We start from the raw sequence: 19,941 nt of genomic DNA, 5'->3' as shown, positions 1-19,941 counted from the left end.
AAAGCGTTTGGCTTGAGCATCGAGGAGTTAAAAATGGGATACACACAAAGCCGTAGCCTTCTTCCTTCTCCTGACTCCTCCTCACCATTCTCCGAGTCACAAAAACACATGGCATCGCAAAATAAACGTTTGATTCCTCTTGCACATCTTGATTACTCAATTACTACTAAAATTCTGAGCAAACCGTGGAGGAAGAGACTGTGGAAGAAGAAGAAGAAGGTAAAGGCTTTTTGCAGACACGGCTCAGACGATGTACCTGCTCTAACTAACAATTCGAAAGCTTGAGTCCGCAGCCTTCTGTCCTATCCTCCCATCATTCCGATGCTCTCTCTCTCTTCCCTCCATTTTGATCCACAGATCCCTCGTGTCAAATAAAACGTAAGAAAAACACCTATACCACTCCGCTCCCAGGATTCAGATTCAAACCGTGCAACCTGCACGCCATGGAAGGCTCGTCAAGATGATTACGAGCTTAGCTTTGTCCCACCTGTTTTGCCTACTCATAATTTAACGCTAACCTAACCTTAATCGGAACGATTCATCGCTCGTCCATTCCACCTTCCTGCCGAATCAAACATGTTGATAGAAATAATAGAAGATAAGAACAATAATTAAAAAAGCTTTATTATAGAAATGAAATGGCTTTAGCTTGAATCTATTAACATGTTCCTTCTCCTATTTATACAAATTAGGAAAGATGGTGCTCCTGACAAGGATACCAATCTTGAATCGATGCAAAGAATTGTTTACAAGCGAGAGGCTTCATGAGTAAGATAAGTGTAGATCGCTACTGCTGCTGCGATTGCTGTTGTTGTGATGGCACAGGCGTTCCCTTCATTCTCCTTAAATCTGCCGAATGTTGACAGATCAGCGAAGACTACCGCGGTGAGGAAGATGAGGATTGACCACGGAGCCTCTTAGGAATGCAACGGCATTGGTCGCTAGCCGAAGGGTGAAGCTTCACTTTACTTAGCGACGTTGGTCACGGCCGAAGGCAAGAGTGAAGCTTCGCTCCGCGGTGAGGAAGATGAGGATTGACCACGGAGCCTCTTAGGAATGCAACGGCATTGGTCGCTAGCCGAAGGGTGAAGCTTCACTTTACTTAGCGACGTTGGTCACGGCCGAAGGCAAGAGTGAAGCTTCGCTTTTCTCAACAACGTTGGTCGTGGTCGGCTGCAACGGTAAAGAAGAAATCTACAGCAATGTTACAGTGATGCTACTACAGCAAAAGAGGAAACTGCAACAGAGGAGGAAGCTGTAGCAGAAGAGGAAGGAAAATAGCTACAACGAGGAAGAAAGGTGGGGCAGTGCTGATGAGCAGCACTAGAGATGTCGTAGCGGAAGGGAACGGACGAGAGCTTGCTCTAGGCAAGCGGCTCTGATACCATGATAGAAATAATAGAAGATAAGAACAATAATTAAAGAAGCTTTATTATAGAAATGAAATAGTTTAGCTTGAATCTATTAACATGTTCCTTCTCCTATTTATACAAATTAGGAGGGAGGATTTCCCTAACAGAATAGAGGATTTTCCTCAACAGAGTGAGAAATTTCCTTAGTTAGGAAAATCTTAATCTTAATCTTCTATCACGTGTGACGGATCCAAGGCCACGTCTCCGTCTCCACCCGCCGCCGGTTTCGTTTCGTTCGAGAAGATGAGACTCATCGGGTCGGTTTCCAACTCTGCCAGATCTGCGAAGAAGTCATCGGGGTGGCTCGATGCAGGGATCACGGCGGGCTTCCAACTCTGCTCGACTGCTCCATCGTATTCGTCACCCTCAGCCGGATGATGAATGCCCTTGTCTGCGACCTCTCCCTTTACGAAAAGAGCATCCGACCCGGTGGCCGTTTCCTTGGGCTCGTCTTCCTTTAGATCGTGGCCGGAGGTCTTGGAAGCTGAAGCGGCGTTCTTAGACGCTTGGGATCTTGTGGATCCAGCCAGAGCGTTGCGTTGGGTCGGCCATGCGTGGTTGTGCTCCGACGTGTAGGTGATGACTAACATGTTAGGATTGGTGGGGCTGCGCTCCACTTGTTTCCGTGCGGTGCATCCTTTGGAGCTACTGCACCTGTAGTAACCCCTGAGGTAAACCAACAGCTTCGGTCAGCTACTAAGTTTTCACTCACAACACTATTATTAATAACACCGAGCGTGCAATCGGTTATAAAGATGGTCATATCACGTATCTAATCATAAACATTCCGTGTTAATGCTTCAATGCGTCGTAAGGAAAGACGCAGAAAGCAAGCAGATTAGATAGACTGAAAGCAAACACACACACACACACTCATGATTTAGGGTTTCATGTTAGGATGAGAAAAAAAGAAATACCTAGGATAAGGAGAGCCCTTGATTGGCTTCTGGCCATACTTCCTCCAAGCCCATAGATCGTAAGGAACAACCTCTCCGCTGTGTCTATTGGTTGCCGCTGTAGGGGCTGGAATGCATACCACCTTTTTCACTTGGTTCTTCCTGATAAAGAAGCAAGTCCTATTACTTGTTGGAAAACAGCAACATATTCCTCGAGGAATTAGCAGCAGCTAATCGATGAGTAAAGATTCTCAAAAATAGTGATCTATATCTATCTATATAATGTATACATGGGCTGTCGAACCTCCGTTTGATGCCGAGCGTTCTAGTGGATGAGATCCGCACACCACCATCGTCCACGGAGCATCCTACCGCTGCACCATCACTCGCCTTCGTCATCTCCCCGATGAGTACCGCGGATGGCACGATGGCATTTGGAGGGAGAGGGGAAACCTTGGCTCCTCCTGACGACACCCGGAACGCCCTGTGGTTGATATCACATGCCTTTATAATCTCCTCGCTCATCCGCAACTTGCGGGATACGATCATCCCACCTCCACCACCATCGCTACTCTCTATTGCCACCTCGATCTGCCCTCCGTCGCTGTGGAGGAGAGGATCACGATGACACCCAAAGGGATCTCCCAAGTTGTTGATCCTGTCCCCGGGCGAGGGCAAGACTGTGGCCTCCGATGGCAGTTTCTGGTCGCTGACCGGGAACTCAGCAGCACCCGAAGCTCCAGCAAACCCGCCGGAGCGGACTATGTCGGCAAGATCTCCCTGATCACTCTCCATTCTTTGCCAGAAATAGTCAAACATGTATTCAGATCTTTGATGTTTTTTTGGCAAAGAGTGTTGCAGCGAAGGTGTAGCCTATTGCTGAAATCTTTCCTGCTGCTCTGGGAAGGGCGGAGGGAGGGGATGGGAAGAAAATTGTGCGGCGAGGGAGGAGTGAGACGAGAGAACTCTTCTTCAACCCCAAGAAAAATAGTGTGCGCAAGGGGACAAATGGATGTGTGCGTGTGTGCGTCGAGGAGAGAGAGAGAGGGTAGTATATTTTTATTCATGGAAGACGCTGACTTTTTAATGGAATAGACTTGTCCATACGCAACTGAGGACGGACAGAGAAGAGAAACACGTGTCTGTACACGTCTGTGTGTGTGTGTGAGAGAGAGAGAGAGAGAGAGAGAGAGAGGGACCGGAAGCAAGCGGCGATCATATTCTGTCGTTTGAGTTGTAGGTGTCCGATCCATCCATCCGTCCATCCAAATTGGGTGCCGGATTTCGTCTCTGAAGTGCAGATCGTGCCTCGTAGTCTCCGTCAAATTTCTTTTTTTTTTTTGTTTTCCCTGTTAGATTATTACGTAGTTCTATTTAATTAGATAATATATATTATAGATATAATTAACTAGTCAATAAAAAAAAATTATATTATAATAGGATTATTAAGAGGATGCTGTTGATTGAAGGAACTCTCCTAAAAATTTATCCTAGACCCTCTACTCTCGCTTATAAATAGACAAAACTTCTATTGACTATATATACATATTTCCACACAATTAATAGATTATAGTTTTTCTCTCTATTTTCCTAATCCATCAATTTAAGTGGTTTTACGAAAGAATAGGAAGAAAAGAGAATGAGAGTCTAGTTTTTCTTGGAGGTTGATATGTCACGATGATAGTGCACATGTAAATCAGATAAGATTTATTCTTCTGAACAACAATGAAAGGTATGCATCATAATATTGTTTAGATCCATTATTATTTAATTTTAAATTCTGACATAAAAGTTTCTTCACATTACAGATAGCATGATTACATATTTTATGCTAACAATTGGTATCAGAACATGATTTTTGAAATCAAATACTTTTGGATCTATTTGTTAGCATCTTTCGCTTGCGAAACAATATTAATCGGTTTTTGTTTATGATGCATGAATGATTCATCGGATATTATTGATCTGTTTTTTTTATATGATTTGCTCTATTGCTAATTATGAGCCATGTACGATTTCTTATGTTTGATCGATGGATTTATTATTTACTATCATTGATATTTGTTGATCGCCTGTTTAGTTGTTGACAGCCGTTGAATGGCTGTGCACAGAGATTGCAGCCCGTAGCTACATGCCGACAACAATCACTATGTTGATCTACTTGCGAGAGGCGACTGCACCACGCAGCGCGTATCGCAACAGCAACAACGACCATTAGCAGCCGCTAGGTGGCCAATCACATGCCACGGTGGCTACGTATCATGGCACCCACATGCAGTTGATGGCCACGCAAGCAACGACCGCACCGCATGTGAACGTGGTGGCCATAGAAGGTGACGGCTACACCCTGTGTGAAGTCGGCCGCCGCCATCACACGTAATGGTGGCGCCCGCTTGCGGAAGGGCAGTGGTCGCAAATGGTGGCAACCGCACTACGCAACGGTTGCCCTCGTGGGCAGAGGGCAGCAGCGATAGCCCCGTGAGGGCATAGGCCACACCTAGGTGGTAGTCGCGAGCAGGCACAGGCCACGCCGTGGCGGCAACGCCAGCTGTAGTCGTGCGCAGGCGACGACGATGTAGGGAAGATTAGGGCTTTTTCTTGGAAAAGGATATTTTTGCCCTTCAAAAATGAAAGAATTCCATAGCCTGTCCTTTTATTTACTTTCCATATATGTTCTTCATAATTGAAATTTTCCTCACATGTCCTTTTGATAGTTCTACCCTTCATGAATCTCATAATTCCGATCTATGTCTTGTCAACAAAATTATAGTTTTATCTTTGGATCAATTCTTATTGATTGACTTAATTGGGTTGATGTTTAGTTTAATTCTGGGCTTATCTAATTAAATAAGACTGATTGTCATAATGGTTCTTTTATAGTTTTCTCATATAAATTATTGATTGCATGTTGTAAATAAAATCCAATTATTATTCTTGGATATTTATTTGGTTATTAATATGCATATATTTGAAATTATAAAATAATAGTTATCTTTCACATAAGGCTCTTCATGATTTATGTGTTATTATGATTATAGTTATTATATGAGTTTTCTTTATGTTGATCAATATTCAATAATTATTATGGTTGTTATTCTATTATTGATTTATGTGTTATCATGATTCTAGTTTTCTTTATGTTGATCAATCGTCGTGCGCAGGCGACATTAGCGTAGGGAAGATTTGGGCTTTTTCTTGGAAGGATATTTTTGCCTTTCAGAAATGAAAGAATTCGGAGCATGTCCTTTTATTTACTTTCCATAAATACTCTTAATAATTGAAATTTTATTGACATGTGCTTTTGATAGTTCTACCTTTCATGAATCTCGTAATTTCGATCTATGTCTTGTCAACAAAATTACAGTTTTATCTTCGGATCAATTCTTATTGATTGACTTAATTGGGTTGATGTTTAGTTTAATTTTGGGTTTATCCAATTAAATAAAATTGATTGTCATAATGGTTCTTTTATAGTTTTCTCATATAAATTATTGATTGCATGTTGTAAATAAAATCCAATTATTGTTCTTAGATATTTATTTGGTTATTCATATGTATATATTTAAAATTATGAAATAATAGTTATCTTTCACATAAGGCTCTTCATGATTTATGTGTTATTATGATTATATTTATTATATGAGTTTTCTTTATGTTGATCAATATTCAATAATTATTATGATTGTTATTCTATTATTGAACTTCTTTAGCATGAATTAAGATAAAAAAATTTATGAATATTATTTGTAATTTATCTTCATAAGTTTTATCTGATCGATAACTGTCAAAGTAGTCTGGGATGATAGACTCATGAGATATAAATTATAATAAATGTATTATCATTTATAGGACATTTTAGATTATATTTTATATTTTTATATTGGTCTTACAACCACCAAAGTAACCTGGAACAATAATTTATAAAATATATTATGAAATTAGTCTACATTAAATAAAATAATATTCATAATGACAGCATAAATCAGAATAAAAAAATTTGACGAATAGTATTTATAATTTATCTTTCTAAATAGCTTGTGATGGTAGGCTTATGAGATATGAATTACAATAAAATTCTTATTATTTATGGGATATTTTAGACTGTATTTTATCTTTTTGTATTAATCTTGCAGCTACTAAAGTGACCTGGACCAATAATCTATAAAATACACTATGAAATTGATCCTCATTGATATTAAATAAAATAATATTCATAATGATACATATAATTAGGTGATTTAGATAATCCCAAAGGAAAATCTATTTCAAATAATTATATAATGGGATATGATGATACTGTTTTGGATATCCTTGCAGTTTAGTATTGTGTACCTAAATATAACACTACTATTCCACAAGGATGGTATCGATCTTGAGTGAATACTGGATATATGAATATATCATCTTTGGGTGAAATATAGATGATATCAATAGTTCAACATATTTTGAAAACTCAAAGCATTAATGTTATATTATTATAGTGATACTTTCTTCATTATATTTTTATAAATATCCTTATATTTTGTGGAATAAATAGCTTGAGCATATACAAGTTGTATTGAGTGAGTGAGACCTTGATCAGATTAATTGAATGGAAAATAGACTTAATTATTGAAAGTTCTATAGAATAAATAATTGAGGTGATTGATCGGGAAATATATAAAATACTTAATTTTATGATATTTAGACTTCAGTATAATTTACAACTAGCGTATGAGAATATCTAAGGATCAATTTAAATTTTCTGATAAGTCATTAGTTGATATCTTAACAAAAGAACGGACTAAAAATGATAATATTTGATGAATTTAAGATTATATCCTTGATATAATTGACAAAGTTATAAACTCAAGACTTATAATATTTTGAGTACTAATCATAGCTAACAATACTAAAATAAAGAAGGAAATAGGTAACACTAAAATAAAGATAAAATGTAAGTCAAATAAGTTTATAATTACTATATAAACTTATAAAAAAATATCTTCATAATAAAATATTTATTTTTTTAAGAAAAAAAATTATGTGACGAAGATACAGATTTCCTTTAAGAAAATCTCACTTTTCCTTCGTTTTCCCGACTAAAACTCCTTCAAGAAAAACCTCAGTTTTCCTTCGTTTTCCTCGGTTGGCACTCTCCGGAGGGACACCTCCAATAAGTGGTGTGTTCAGTGTGTAATAGGATGAGAGAGAAGGGGAGGCAAGCAGCCGCATTTCTCGGCTTTGAATTGGTTCCTTTCTCTTGATGTAAATTCTACATCAACAGGAGAGGTGGGGGATGCAACCCATTCCTCCTCGCATCCCTGCTAGTGCTCGCAGGCAGAATTTGCCCCGTGTGGTCGGCTCTCCTCTTTTCAGCTCAACATGTTTCTACTTGAGCAGATGCCTAATCAAGACTGACATTACGAGTGAGTTTCTATGGAGATCGAGTCCGAATTGCTGGTGCTGTTCTCGTGAATATTGGCTCCTATTTTACGTAATTAATTAGGCAGAGAATCTCGAGTGCATAAAGTGACAAGACTCGGATACAGTGTTTCAGGACAAATCATTATGAACAGGCTGTGCGAGTAGAAACCTCGTGTCCTGTAGCATTCCATGAATGCTATACACGTCTGTACTTTGTAAATACAAGACAAAGACTCGGCAATTTGAATTGAGTCTCTCCCTCCCTCCCTCCCTCCCTCTTCTTCTTCTTCCTCCTCCTCCCATTTCTACTACCACAGAACTGAGTAAAATTATTCGAATATCATTTTGCACAAGAAGAAATACGAAAGACGTGTAGCAAGCACCAAGTGATTTTGTTGCGTGTGGTGTGTCCGAAGCAAGCTTTTCATCTGCCTAGATACTTTAGACCACCACCAAAGATCGAAAAGGAGGTTTCGGACATGTCTAAAGGTCGCAATGGACAAACACCAAAGGCTTCCCAGCGTAAGAGCGGTGAGGGGCAAAATAAAGACCGACGAAGTGGAGGGAGCTGAGCTTTCTCAAGGACTGCTTCTGATGCAACTTCAGGTCAAGTGTCTTTGTCCTTTCTATGCTTGTTAAAGCCGTGTTGAAGGTTAGTTCTATTTGTGAGGTTAATATTTTTGTTTGATGGGCATGAAAATGAGGTACTGCTCTCTCTCTCTGCCTCCACTGTTATCCGGGAATTGGACACCATTCGAAACACATCTTGTCTCCCGTTTCTCATTTATCACTCACGGTGGCCGCTCACATTCTCCCAAGTTCATATCCTTTCTGCTCGAATGATTCCATCTCTTTGCCAGATCTCTAGAGGGCAAAGAAGAGAGAGAGAGAGAGAGAGAGAGAGAGAGAGAGAGAGAGAGAGAGCGAGCGAGAGAGAGATGCATCATTTCACCAACCTCCGAACATGATCCACCTACTTCTTTTCCTCCTTGGTAGCTGTAGAGGGCGTAATTTACAGCTGTGTGATACAGAGAGAATTACTAGTTAAGAAACCCGGCAATATGATATGATTCCACCGATGTTAATGTTGCTGTACGTGTTGATGAAGCATAAGCTTCTCCGATTGTAATTAAAGCCTCATCAGATGACTCGCATGATGTGCCATCTTTCTCCACGTACGAAAAGTAATAGTTTCTCAAATGCTGGAGTAGCGTGCCGAGTCGAGGATCACAGTCCTGACCGATTCCAGAGTCCCAAAAAATACAGCTCTTAGATCGATGCCTGTAGATTGATTGGTTAGTTACGAGAACACACCACCACGTTGGTGCATGAATGAAAATTCCCACTAGGGAACACAACACCTCTATCTCTTTCTCCCTCCTCTCACAGGCTGCTGCTCTCCAAGAATTGCAATCAGAAGCATTCTTCCATTTACTCTTATACAAATGACCTGCTGCAGTGCTGTGCCAGGGCCCATATGCCTATGCGATCATTGAGTGCACATCCCGCCTTAATGCAGAAGACAGGCATCTCGGGTACCCACCGCCCACCTAATCGAGAAGGCTCAGAATCCTCCTCCTTCCCACTGGATCGCAATGCATCTAATGCCAGAGTGCGTGATGATAAGCAGAGCAAACCATGGCATCCTCAGTTTCCGTAGTGTCGCTGGGCAAAGGGTTAATTTAAACTTAAAGATTATCCCACGAGATAATCGAGCGAGGAGTTTGGATAAGTCGACGAACTAAACTTCTACACCCATCGATCGCATCGATGAGCAATGACGTTTTAGCGAAGGAGGCGCTTGATGATTGTTGTCGTAGATGAGGTTTTAGTGAAGGAGCGAATGGGGTGATTCGCAAGTTCAGCCGGTTTGTCCGATGCCCGGTGGTCGGAGTTCATCATGGAAGAGAGGATGAAGAACGCAAAGAAGAGCATTGTTCGACGACGATCGTCACGCACTACTGTCGCATGATCATGACCATACGGATGACGATATGATAAGATGTATCAGGGGACGAAAGCAAAAGAAGGCAGCTGACACCTCTCTTACTCCCCTCTCTCCTTTTTCTTTCCTCCCTCCCGCAGCAGAATATAGTGCCGTCCCTCCCCCACTAAACACCAAAAGAAAAAAACTTTCCCAGATGGAATGATGGCTTCGGACGAGCAGCAATGCATGCAGCCGAGAGGCGGTGGGGAGGGAGGAAGAACATGGCCATGGACTGACACTTTCCTGTCGGGCAAAGCCTCGCCACACATGGATGCCAATTTGCAGAGCAGCAGGAGGCCACCCTGTAGCAAGTGACACCTGACATCATCACCATCGACAACACACAACGCTGCTGGCGTTGCCATGTCATTTTCCTATCGAGTTGGCATCACATGCATGAATTCCTCGAAACATATTCCAATCACATACTTTATCAGGTTCCGAGAGTACGTTTGTCTGTCGCGACTCTGAAGAAATCTTTGCGGCTCTCGAATATCTTTTTCTTCACACCATTCTTGTTCCTGCTATAGAACCAGCAGCATATTAGTCTCGACAAGTTGAATTCTAGTGATGATATCATTCCTAGGTGACAGCCGCATGTTAAAGGTATTCTTTTGTTACCCTCGGGAACTATTTGTACGTATGAATCATAAATTACAGACCCACTCAGCCTTATCCAAAACATTTGATGGACCGAAAAGCCCATAGAGCACATCCGTTACGAGGCCCGCGGGCTTTAATTTTCGTGACGAGCGTCCATGGGACTGGGCCAGCAATCCCATTTGCCGTGTCCACGAGTACGGCTATCCTCCCCTCTCCTCTCATCTGCCGTGGCAGAAAGGAAGCGCAGCATCGCAGAAAGAAAAAGTCGTGGGGTTGGTTGGGGAAGGGCGGAAGTAGACGCACATGGCTTCGGTGGTGAGGGGCGTCCTCCGCACGATGAAAGAGAAGGGCATCGGCGGTTTCTTCAAACATCTCCGCGACGAGGGTTACACGTCAGTCTTGTTCTCTTTCGAATCCATCACCTTGTTTCTTCTCTCTTCTGCGACCTAGCAAGGGTGATTTCTCGGGTAGGAACCCTAAAAGGGCCATTCTTGGATGCTCCTACGTTATCGTCTTGGATGCTCATACTTTGATCAGACCCGTTCTTGCATCTGTATCGTCTTTAAATCGAGGCGTATCTCTGTTCATGCGATAAATCTTAGCTATCGGATGCCTTCTCAATTAGGCACTCTCTTTTCATCGTATAATACGCCCAATTTTGCAGAAAAGAAGATGCAAGTGGTCTTGTGTGTATGCTTAGGTTAGCAAGAGTCTTCCTATTGCACTGCTGCAAATTGGCTCCCTTGAATTTCTAGGTTGATGCTGAAATTATTTACTGATTTCATTTTCTCCATCAGCACAATCCTGGATAACCTACGCCTACCTCTAATGGAAACTCGACCGATTTCTCTAGTTGACCCAAATTGTTTAGAGCTTTTGTTTGCAAACGTTCAGCAGCATCGAACAAGATTATGCATCTTCCTCCATGGATGGATGGACTATCATGCATATACTGCTAGGTTTCTTTCCTAAAGGTTCACTCTGACGCAATAACCTTATGTCTTCATGCTTTTTTGGAATTTTTTTTTCTTGCTATGCATACTTGATACTCAAGTTGCTATCAAAATTAACATGCTTTTATCATACAGTGATATCAAGCTGAGGTGGCAATTAGATAGAAAGAAATTCTTGTAGATGTTCTGGCAATTCCCTTTTTCTGATCATGTACGGAAGAAATATGACTCCATATAGCTATTCCTTGAAATTGTTAGTAATATGTGTTTCGTGGTCATCATAGTGTCGTAACTCAGGAATTCCCATGATAAACTATCTGGCCATAGTCATGGAGGGTTAACTTTTGCATCTCCTTTGTTTTTTATTTCACATCTGCTTATGTAAATGTCTAACTTTCTTGTGATGTTTAGAAATAATTGCCGCTCAACATAGATATCCATTGAAATTGTCATTGTAGTCAAACAACATAATGCCATATATTTCTTGTTTCTTTATGCATTTTGTGGTCAATAATGTCATATTTCAGGAATTACCACCATCAGAAACTATCTGAATGTAGTCTGTGGAATATAACTTTTCGAAAGAAGGGGGAGGGGGATGATTTTTGCATTTTTTTTTTTTTGAAATTTTTTGGATAACTAAGTCTCTGATGCATAGAATTTCTTGTCTGTTACAGGAACTGCCTTTTGGATGGGAATCTGCTGTAAGTGCCTTGGTGTGCCATATATGCTTTTCTTTTCTTTCTGTGATACATATTGGTTTACCTTGGATTTAGGAGCCAACCAAGTCCTATGTCTTAAATGTATTACATGTTACAATCAAGGGAACATATTAAACTTTTGCTTCTTTCTCTGCAAGTTATTTCAGGGCATGTTTTCTGCACATTTGATGCTTTCTTTTTCTGAAAGCAATAGTCTGATTTTTTAGGCAAACCAAGATTCACAACATTGGTGCAACAGTGGTTGGAGTTGATAAATTTGGAAACAAGTATTATGAGAAATTGGATGTCCAATATGGTCAGTGATCTTGTTGCTTCTTTGTTTTTCGAATACTGTGTTCTTCCCTGATAATTCTCTTGGCATTTTGATGCATGAATTTGAATTTTTTGTTATCTAGGCACCTAGTTGTTTTCTGGAAATCTTGCATGCTTAGCACATAGTTGTTTGCTCGTAGTTGAAATCAATCGACAACTTATACCAATTTATTTTAAAAAATATTCATTTAAAGAGTAAATTCTTTTACTAACAGACATAATTGATGCATGTATAGTGGCAAGTGCTAAATAAATCATTCTTGATTATGAAAGCCAAGCAGTAATTTCATGAATAAAGTAATTTCGTGAATAACTTGTGAGTACCAACCCACACTAAAAAATTTGTTTATATAATAAACTTTTGAATCTTAAGAATAAGGAAGCATCAAGATTGTAATGGATTATCTCCAACTAGGTGGCAAAAGGAACAAACATTACTCAATAAGTGTACAAGCATAACAAATAGCAATTTCCTCATTTGACCTAGTCTAATGAGATATTTTAAAAAGAAGAGAGCTTCTACTTCTAGTATAAAAACAACATAAATAACTTTAAATATTCCTGGTCATAACTATCACATTTGATATATAATGTAACACCTGATATTTTATTTCAAAAATTGTTTTATAATGTTTCTTGCAAAACATATATATATATATATATATATATATATATATATATATATATATATATATATATATATATATATAACATATAAACTCCTCATAAATATGAAAACTCTTAACTACTTTTAATAAATAACAGAATGATAAGTTATTAGGTGTACTGTCTGATTTCATTTCATATCATAGACCATCTTCCAACTATCAATTAGCACTTAACAAAGATTTTAGATATAAAACAGTTGCTTCATGATTTTTTATTTGTCATGTCGTTCAATACAAATTTTTATTGTTGGTAAAGTTTTGTGGCTTGGCTGGGGTGTAGTAGGTTGTCTTATACAACAAAGGATGATTTCTGATCGAATAATATAACTCCATGCTTTGTAGGTTTTATTCTCTAGTTTCATTAAAGACTTGTATAATATTCTTTTAGTCTTCATGGTTGGACAAACACCCAACTATTTTTCGAGAATCTTACATGCTTATCACATAGTTGTTTGCCCCTAGTTGAAATCAATTGATAATTTATACCAATTCATTTAAAGGGAAAAAAATCATTTAAAGACTAATATCGTTTACCTAACATATAAAAACATCCAAATACAATTGATGCATATATAGTGGCAGTTGCTAAATAAAGCATTCTTTATTGTGAAAGTCAAGCAATAACTTTATGAATAACTTTTGAATACCAGTTGACACTAAAAATTTTGTTCATATAAAAAACTTTTGAATACTATTAATGAGAAAGCATCAAAATTGTAATGAGTTATCTCCATAGCTCTTGCAGTTCTTGGAGACATGGAACCAGCCTTTGACACAACTTGTAATGAGTTATCTTATATTTGTTTTCAGAGTAATCTACCAATTTGTAATAGATTAGAGACTTAGGTGGAAGAGATTTTTTCATCACTTATGACCCTACCAAGAAGATACAGTCCTTTTTTATAGTTAAATATATTTAGTGTTGTAATGATAAAGATTTTGAATTCAAAATAAAAAGAGTCTTTTGTAAATTATGAATTTTGAAATGATGATTTTTTCTAAAAGTCTAGGGTGTGACACTATCGATAAATCAAAATGATCAAGTTTAGTAAATACTATGAATATAAAAATAACATCACTATTCTTTGGCCTTGACTTGGTAAGTAAAACATGAACCAAGTTGGGAATGAATTGTATGCTGTCGAAATCCATATTCAGTTGATGTCTCCCCAATTTTCCAATCATTTCCAAGTAGCGACGTTGTAGGTGATAGGTGAATGAAGTCAGTAACTTCACTACCAATGTTTCTCTGATTAAATACAAGGAAATAAGTCGGGTTAGCACATGGAAGGCCTTGACAAAGCTTCCTCACTAGAGCTTGATATGTTATGCAAGTGCGATTGTCGAAAATTTGTCATCTTCTCGAAGTCACCATTATGTACCCAATCTCCACTTTTTTTCTCCCTCTAGTGTTTTTCATATCTTGCAAGCACCACCAATTTTGGTTTAATTCATGAGGGATAGAGAAACACGTGTATCAACGATTAAATTTTCTAAAATGAATTTAGTATACTCTCGATGGAATATGTATATTATATTTTACAGATCAATAAACGGCAAAGATTACCAATAGTTTCCTTATTTCTATAAGGGAGAGGTTTATGTATCTCAATATGATCAAGTCCCCAATGTTATTTGTTAAGTATTGGATGGGAACACCCTGAAAATCTGGTATTTTGAGAAACTTGGTTCCATGGAAGCTAATTTCTTTTGCCTTGTATATATCTCTTATACGTGACTAGTTTAGGAGTAAAACACTTCAATGACATATACTTATTGATACCTTGAGCATTTGTGGTATCGAGATATCGTATACCAATTGAGTCATTAATGTTGATAATAGACCTATATAAGTTGAGGTTACCAACTTCTGACCGAGTCAGGTCTAGTAGATGATCATGAATATGAACACTTGCCATATCTCCAGTCAAATTCTTGTTTGTCAATTGTATAAGAGATCTCTCCGTTAGCTTTATCAGATATATTCTTACAAATTCCTTTATTTGGCTCTGGTTGAATGATGTCCTCGACCATCCATAAATGTATTAATCTCTCATCTATAATCTTACGAGCCTCCGGGAATGCAACAAAGTAGAGGAAGCATGACTTCAAGTGATGAAATATTATGGGAATTGAGATCTATATCCTTCGAGTTACGTCTTCACATCTTCTGAATTTATAGGAAATTTTTTGCAGCACTTCCATCCATTGGCTGATTTGATCTTTTTACTTCATAGACACTAAGCACAACAATTGTTAGAGGTAATCTACCACATTTTTAGATGATCTCCTTTCAAAAACACTACAAATGAGATGGACAACTTGAATTGAGGAAGACCTTTCTGCAAAATAAATTTCAGCTATATTCAAAACTCAAAAGTTGTAGCCCGTACGGATCAAGATATGCAAACTTGGCAACGTTGAGTTTATGTGCGGTAAGCAACACTCTAGATTCAGTCCATTCTTTTGGAAATACTGCCTCGATGGTATTCCAAGTTTTTACCTCCCAAATATTAGTCATCACTACTATCTCTTAAGTGTTGTTCCATCAGCCTGCTCTTCATCTTTGTATTATCCATATGCTTAATGTTGATAAATGGATACAACAACAACAATAACAAAGTCATGAATTTCAACTATTTGGGGTCAGAAAATAGTTGATAAATGGATACCATCGAAAAAATTAATAAATGGATATCATCGAAAAAATTGAAGATATGATATATAGAAACAGATAGACAAAACAAAGGTAAAATCAATCACTTACCTTTAAGCAAGAGTTGTGCCGACACGGATGGAAGACGAGACAGACAATGGGAGGGGATGGATACCAAGTTGCGAAGCCTAGTTGTAGACCTCTTGAAGCCTTTTGTTGATGCACTACATGTAGTTGAGGTACAACCATCCTCCCATGTAATAGATCCAAGGCCCTCTCCTTATATCTTCTATTTTTTCGATGGTATCCATTTATTAATTTTTTCGATGGCATCTATTTACCAATATTAAGGATATAAAGGAGACATAGATGAAGAGTAGGCTGATGGACCGACACTTAAGAGAGAGGCAATATTTAGTCGTGATGGATGAAGTCTGGGAGGTAAACATTTGGAATGCCATCAAGACAACATTTCCAAAAAGATGGATTAGATCTAGAGTGTTGCTTACCACATGTAAAGTTAATGTCGCCAAGTTTGCAGATCTGGTTACTCATCCATACAAGCTATAACTTTTGAGCTTGGAAGAGAGAGAGAGAATTTATTATGCAGAAAAGCCTTCCTCAATTCAAGGCGCCTTTCTCGTTTATGTAGTTTCTGAAAGGAGATCATCCAAAAATATGGTAGATTACCTTTAGTAATTTTGGTTCTTGGTGAGATCCTACGAAGAAAATATTTCTTATGAATTTAGAAAAGATGAAGACAAAACTCGAAGGATACAACTCTTAGTTACCATGATCTTTTATATCATTTAAATCCATGCTTCCTCGATTTGCTATATTCCCGAAGGCACAAGATTAGAGACAAGAGATTAATACATTTATGGGCAATGCTTCCTCTATTTTGCTATATTCCTGAAGGCTTATAAGATTAGATAAAAGAGATTAATACATTTATGGGTGGTTGAGGGTTTCATTCAACCAAAGCAGGGTCAAACAATAGAGGAATTTACAAGGATATATCATTGGGGACTTGATCCTATTGAGGACTTGGAGGATGCTCGCAACCAATGCTTATCAAATAACAGTGAGGACTTGACCATATTGTGGTACATAAACCTATCACTTATAGAGATAAGAGAACTATTGGTAATCTTTATCATCTGCTGATCTTTAAGGCAGAATATGCATATTCATTCGAGAGTATACTAGATTCATTTTGGAAAATCCAAATCGTTGAGACATGTGTTACTCCATCCCTCACGTATTAAACCAAAAGTTGGGTGTTGCTTGCAAGATATGCAAATACTAGAGGGAGTTAAAAGTGGAAATTAGATACGTGATGGTGACTTGAAGAAGATAAATCTTCGACAATTGCAATTGAGTAACATGTCAACCTTAGACGAGGAAGCTTTGCTTTATATATGCTAACTCAACTTATTTTTTTGGATTTAATCAGAGAGACATTGTTAGCGAAGTTACTAACTTCATTCACTTGTCACCCTCAGCTTTGATGCTTGGCAATGATAAAAAAATTGGTGAGACATCAATTGAATATGGATATTGACAACACAAGGTTCCTTCCCAACTTGGTCTATGTTTTACTTGCCAAGTCATGGCCAGAGAATAGTGATGTTATTTCCATATTTGAAATACTTCCTAATCTTGAACAATTTGATTTATGGGTTGTGTCATTCACTGGGAAGGAGTTGATGCTGCAAGAGCTATTTGTTCCTTTTGTCACCTAACTAGAGATAATTCATTACAATCTTGATGCTTCCTTATTCATAGTATTCAAAAGTTTTTATATGAACAAAATTTTTATTGTGGAATGGTATTCACAAGTTATTCGGTAAAGGTACTGCATGGCTTTCATAATAAAAAAAATATTTTATTAGCATTTGCCACTATAAATGCATCTAGATGTTTTTATCTACTAGGTAAAAGAATTTACTTTTTAATTTTTTTTCTCTTTAAATGAATTGGTATAAGATACGAATTGATTTCAACTAGGGGCATTCTAATTGAACTACAAAATTGAACCAAATCGAAACTGAACTTGAACCAAATAGGTTCACCAATGGTTTGGTTTGAAGGCTATAAACAGTTCTAGTTCGGGGGTTTGATTAACTGATTCGAACTGAACCGAATCTATTTTAATTTAAGAGATATCTTTCCAATTGAGTTTGCTGCCCTAAGCCCTTAACCCGTTCAAACCGATTAATCAAACCATCTCAAATGTCTAATTTTACAGATAGCATGGGCTTAATTTCACAAATATTGTCATGTCGCTCAATTAGACCAAGATTCCGATTCGGTCCAATTGAATTGAATCGGTTCATTTGAAAAATATCATTGTTATTCTTGAACACTTATTGCTATTTATTATTTGTTATTCTTGTACACTTATTGAGTGATGTTTGTTCTTTTTTCCACCTAATTGGAGATAATTCATTACAATCTTGATGCTTTCTTATTCATGGTATCAAAAGTTTTTAATGTACACAAAATTTTTAGTATGGGTTGGTATTCATAAGTTAATGCATGAAATGAATTGGTATACATGCATTAATTGTGTCTAAAAGAATTTGCTCTTTAAATGAATTTGTATAAGCTGTCAGTTGATTTCAACTGGGGGCAAACAACTATGTAATAAGAACGCAAGAATTTCAGAAAACAGCTGGGTGCCAGACCAACCATGTTTTGAAAAAAAAAGCATGTTGTGACAACTTAATATCCTAAAATTGGTTATATGTATCCGTCAATCAGAGAACAAAGGCTTTGTAAGTTTTTCTGAATTGATTTAAATCAATTATGTTAAGGCAGTCTGAGTTTTGATTAAATTTGGCATGCATGATAGAATTAGATTATCTTCCACTAGTTTTGGTTTGACACAACATGCTTAGATTATTTTTATATTATTTTTCATGTTAAAAGTACTAAAGAGAGAGTTTTGCTTTGTTATCTAGGGGCAGCGGAGTTTTGAAAATGACTTGTTCTCATTATTTTCAGACAGATTCTCATCTTTTTTTTTTGTCACTCATTAAATGATTAACATTGTATTGGAACTACTAATCTATATCTTATTATTTCATATGTGCAAGCACTAAAGTTATTTAAATAAATTTGTTACCGACTAATCTGCAGGGCGACACAGATGGGTTGAATATGCTGAGAAAGGCCGCTATAATGCGTCGCAAGTGCCGCCCGAATGGCATGGTTGGCTGCACTACATAACTGACCATACAGGCGATGAAGTAAGTTCATGTCTTAATGTCACTTGTGTAGTCTTGCCCAGCTGATTATCTGCATCCCTGTCAGATTTTAGTAAGACTTAATTGTAACTACTGAAAAAGATAGAAGAAGAACCATTCATGTTTGAGAACAAATGGAAATAATTTTGGAGGATTAATCAAGAGAACAGCATCTAAGAACACGTTGGACATATCCAAAGGGGATCTAAAGGTTAGCAAGTTGAACCACTTATGAGAAGAGGCATGGGAAGGCTTTGTTAGGAATGGGAACCAAAGATTTGATTTGCTTTTAGTTCAACTAGTGAGATCACCATGAATAGAAAGTGGTGGCAAATGATCCATGCAGCCATTCCTAGCCTGTTGTTGTTGTTGTTGTCGTCGGTATCATCATCACTGCTACAGTCAGATCTTTTCATACTCATAAGCTTGATTAACATCATAGTGTATATGTGTTTAAACAATAAGATATTAGATCGTAAACTAGATTTCTTACGATGATATAGAACATCCGTCTGATACTGCAAATAGGAGCATGCAAAATTCTCTGTATGCTAACCATTAACTGATGTTGATGCTTAACTCTTACCGGTTATTGCTGGGGCCTTAAGTGTTTCTTTTTCCTCAGCTTCTGATGCTGAAACCCAGAAGGTACGGGGTGGAACATAGAGAGAACTTTTCAGGAGAAGGCGATGAGTATATCTACCATTCCAAAGGCCACGCTCTTAACCCTGGACAAAGGGATTGGACCCGATACCAGCCCTGGCTACCTGCGAAATCCTAATTTCCTTTTTTCTTTCTTTCTTTTTTTTTTTTTTCCCTGAAGCATGACTGGGACACGAATTATGTTGCAATGCTACTACTACTTCCCTTTGACCAGCTTTTGTTATCTATCTATCTATGCTACTACTACGAATTATGTTGCAAGTTGGATGATTTTGTAACTGTTTTAATTATTTCCAAGCTAGTTCATACCTCCAGTAAGCGGTGGTAGTTATATTAGGAACACATCAATCAGAATTGGGTCTGATCACCGCGCAGTTCAGAATAAGATACCGCAAGTTTCATAATTTTTTAA

At 37.9% G+C, this 19,941-nt stretch overlaps 2 protein-coding genes across 2 annotated transcripts; one reads left to right on the top strand and one right to left on the bottom strand.

Annotated features, from left to right (window-relative positions):
• Positions 1-1,445: 1,445 nt before the first annotated feature.
• LOC135589021 (probable WRKY transcription factor 35) lies at positions 1,446-3,314 on the bottom strand. The gene is made up of 3 exons (XM_065081343.1): positions 2,613-3,314; positions 2,330-2,470; positions 1,446-2,078 (listed from the first exon to the last, which is right to left on the bottom strand). Exons 1-3 carry the CDS (start codon positions 3,125-3,127, stop codon positions 1,577-1,579), a joined length of 1,158 nt encoding a protein of 385 aa, XP_064937415.1. The 5' UTR covers positions 3,128-3,314; the 3' UTR covers positions 1,446-1,576.
• Positions 3,315-10,508: 7,194 nt separating this feature from the next.
• On the top strand, positions 10,509-19,843 carry LOC135583648 (probable NADH dehydrogenase [ubiquinone] 1 alpha subcomplex subunit 12). The gene is made up of 5 exons (XM_065079224.1): positions 10,509-10,696; positions 11,935-11,961; positions 12,186-12,274; positions 18,760-18,869; positions 19,492-19,843. The coding sequence occupies exons 1-5, from the start codon at positions 10,608-10,610 to the stop codon at positions 19,645-19,647; spliced, it is 471 nt and encodes a 156-aa protein (XP_064935296.1). The 5' UTR covers positions 10,509-10,607; the 3' UTR covers positions 19,648-19,843.
• The last annotated feature ends 98 nt before the right edge of the window (positions 19,844-19,941 follow it).

This window comes from Musa acuminata, chromosome BXJ1-8, assembly GCF_036884655.1.
Source record: "Musa acuminata AAA Group cultivar baxijiao chromosome BXJ1-8, Cavendish_Baxijiao_AAA, whole genome shotgun sequence".
Classification (NCBI taxonomy): Eukaryota; Viridiplantae; Streptophyta; class Magnoliopsida; order Zingiberales; family Musaceae; genus Musa; species Musa acuminata.
This window is presented reverse-complemented; position numbering and strand designations above follow the sequence as displayed.

Excerpts from the sequence above, each read along its gene's own strand:
- LOC135589021 (XM_065081343.1), bottom strand. The coding sequence starts at position 3,127 with ATGTTTGACTATTTCTGGCAAAGAATGGAGAGTGATCAGGGAGATCTT. Across the intron at positions 2,471-2,612 it reads ACGCTCGGCATCAAACGGAG|GAAGAACCAAGTGAAAAAGG; the intron begins GTTCGACAGCCC and ends CTTCTTTATCAG. Across the intron at positions 2,079-2,329 it reads AAGGGCTCTCCTTATCCTAG|GGGTTACTACAGGTGCAGTA; the intron begins GTATTTCTTTTT and ends GGTTTACCTCAG.
- LOC135583648 (XM_065079224.1), top strand. The coding sequence starts at position 10,608 with ATGGCTTCGGTGGTGAGGGGCGTCCTCCGCACGATGAAAGAGAAGGGC. Across the intron at positions 10,697-11,934 it reads CTCCGCGACGAGGGTTACAC|GAACTGCCTTTTGGATGGGA; the intron begins GTCAGTCTTGTT and ends TGTCTGTTACAG. Across the intron at positions 12,275-18,759 it reads GAAATTGGATGTCCAATATG|GGCGACACAGATGGGTTGAA; the intron begins GTCAGTGATCTT and ends ACTAATCTGCAG.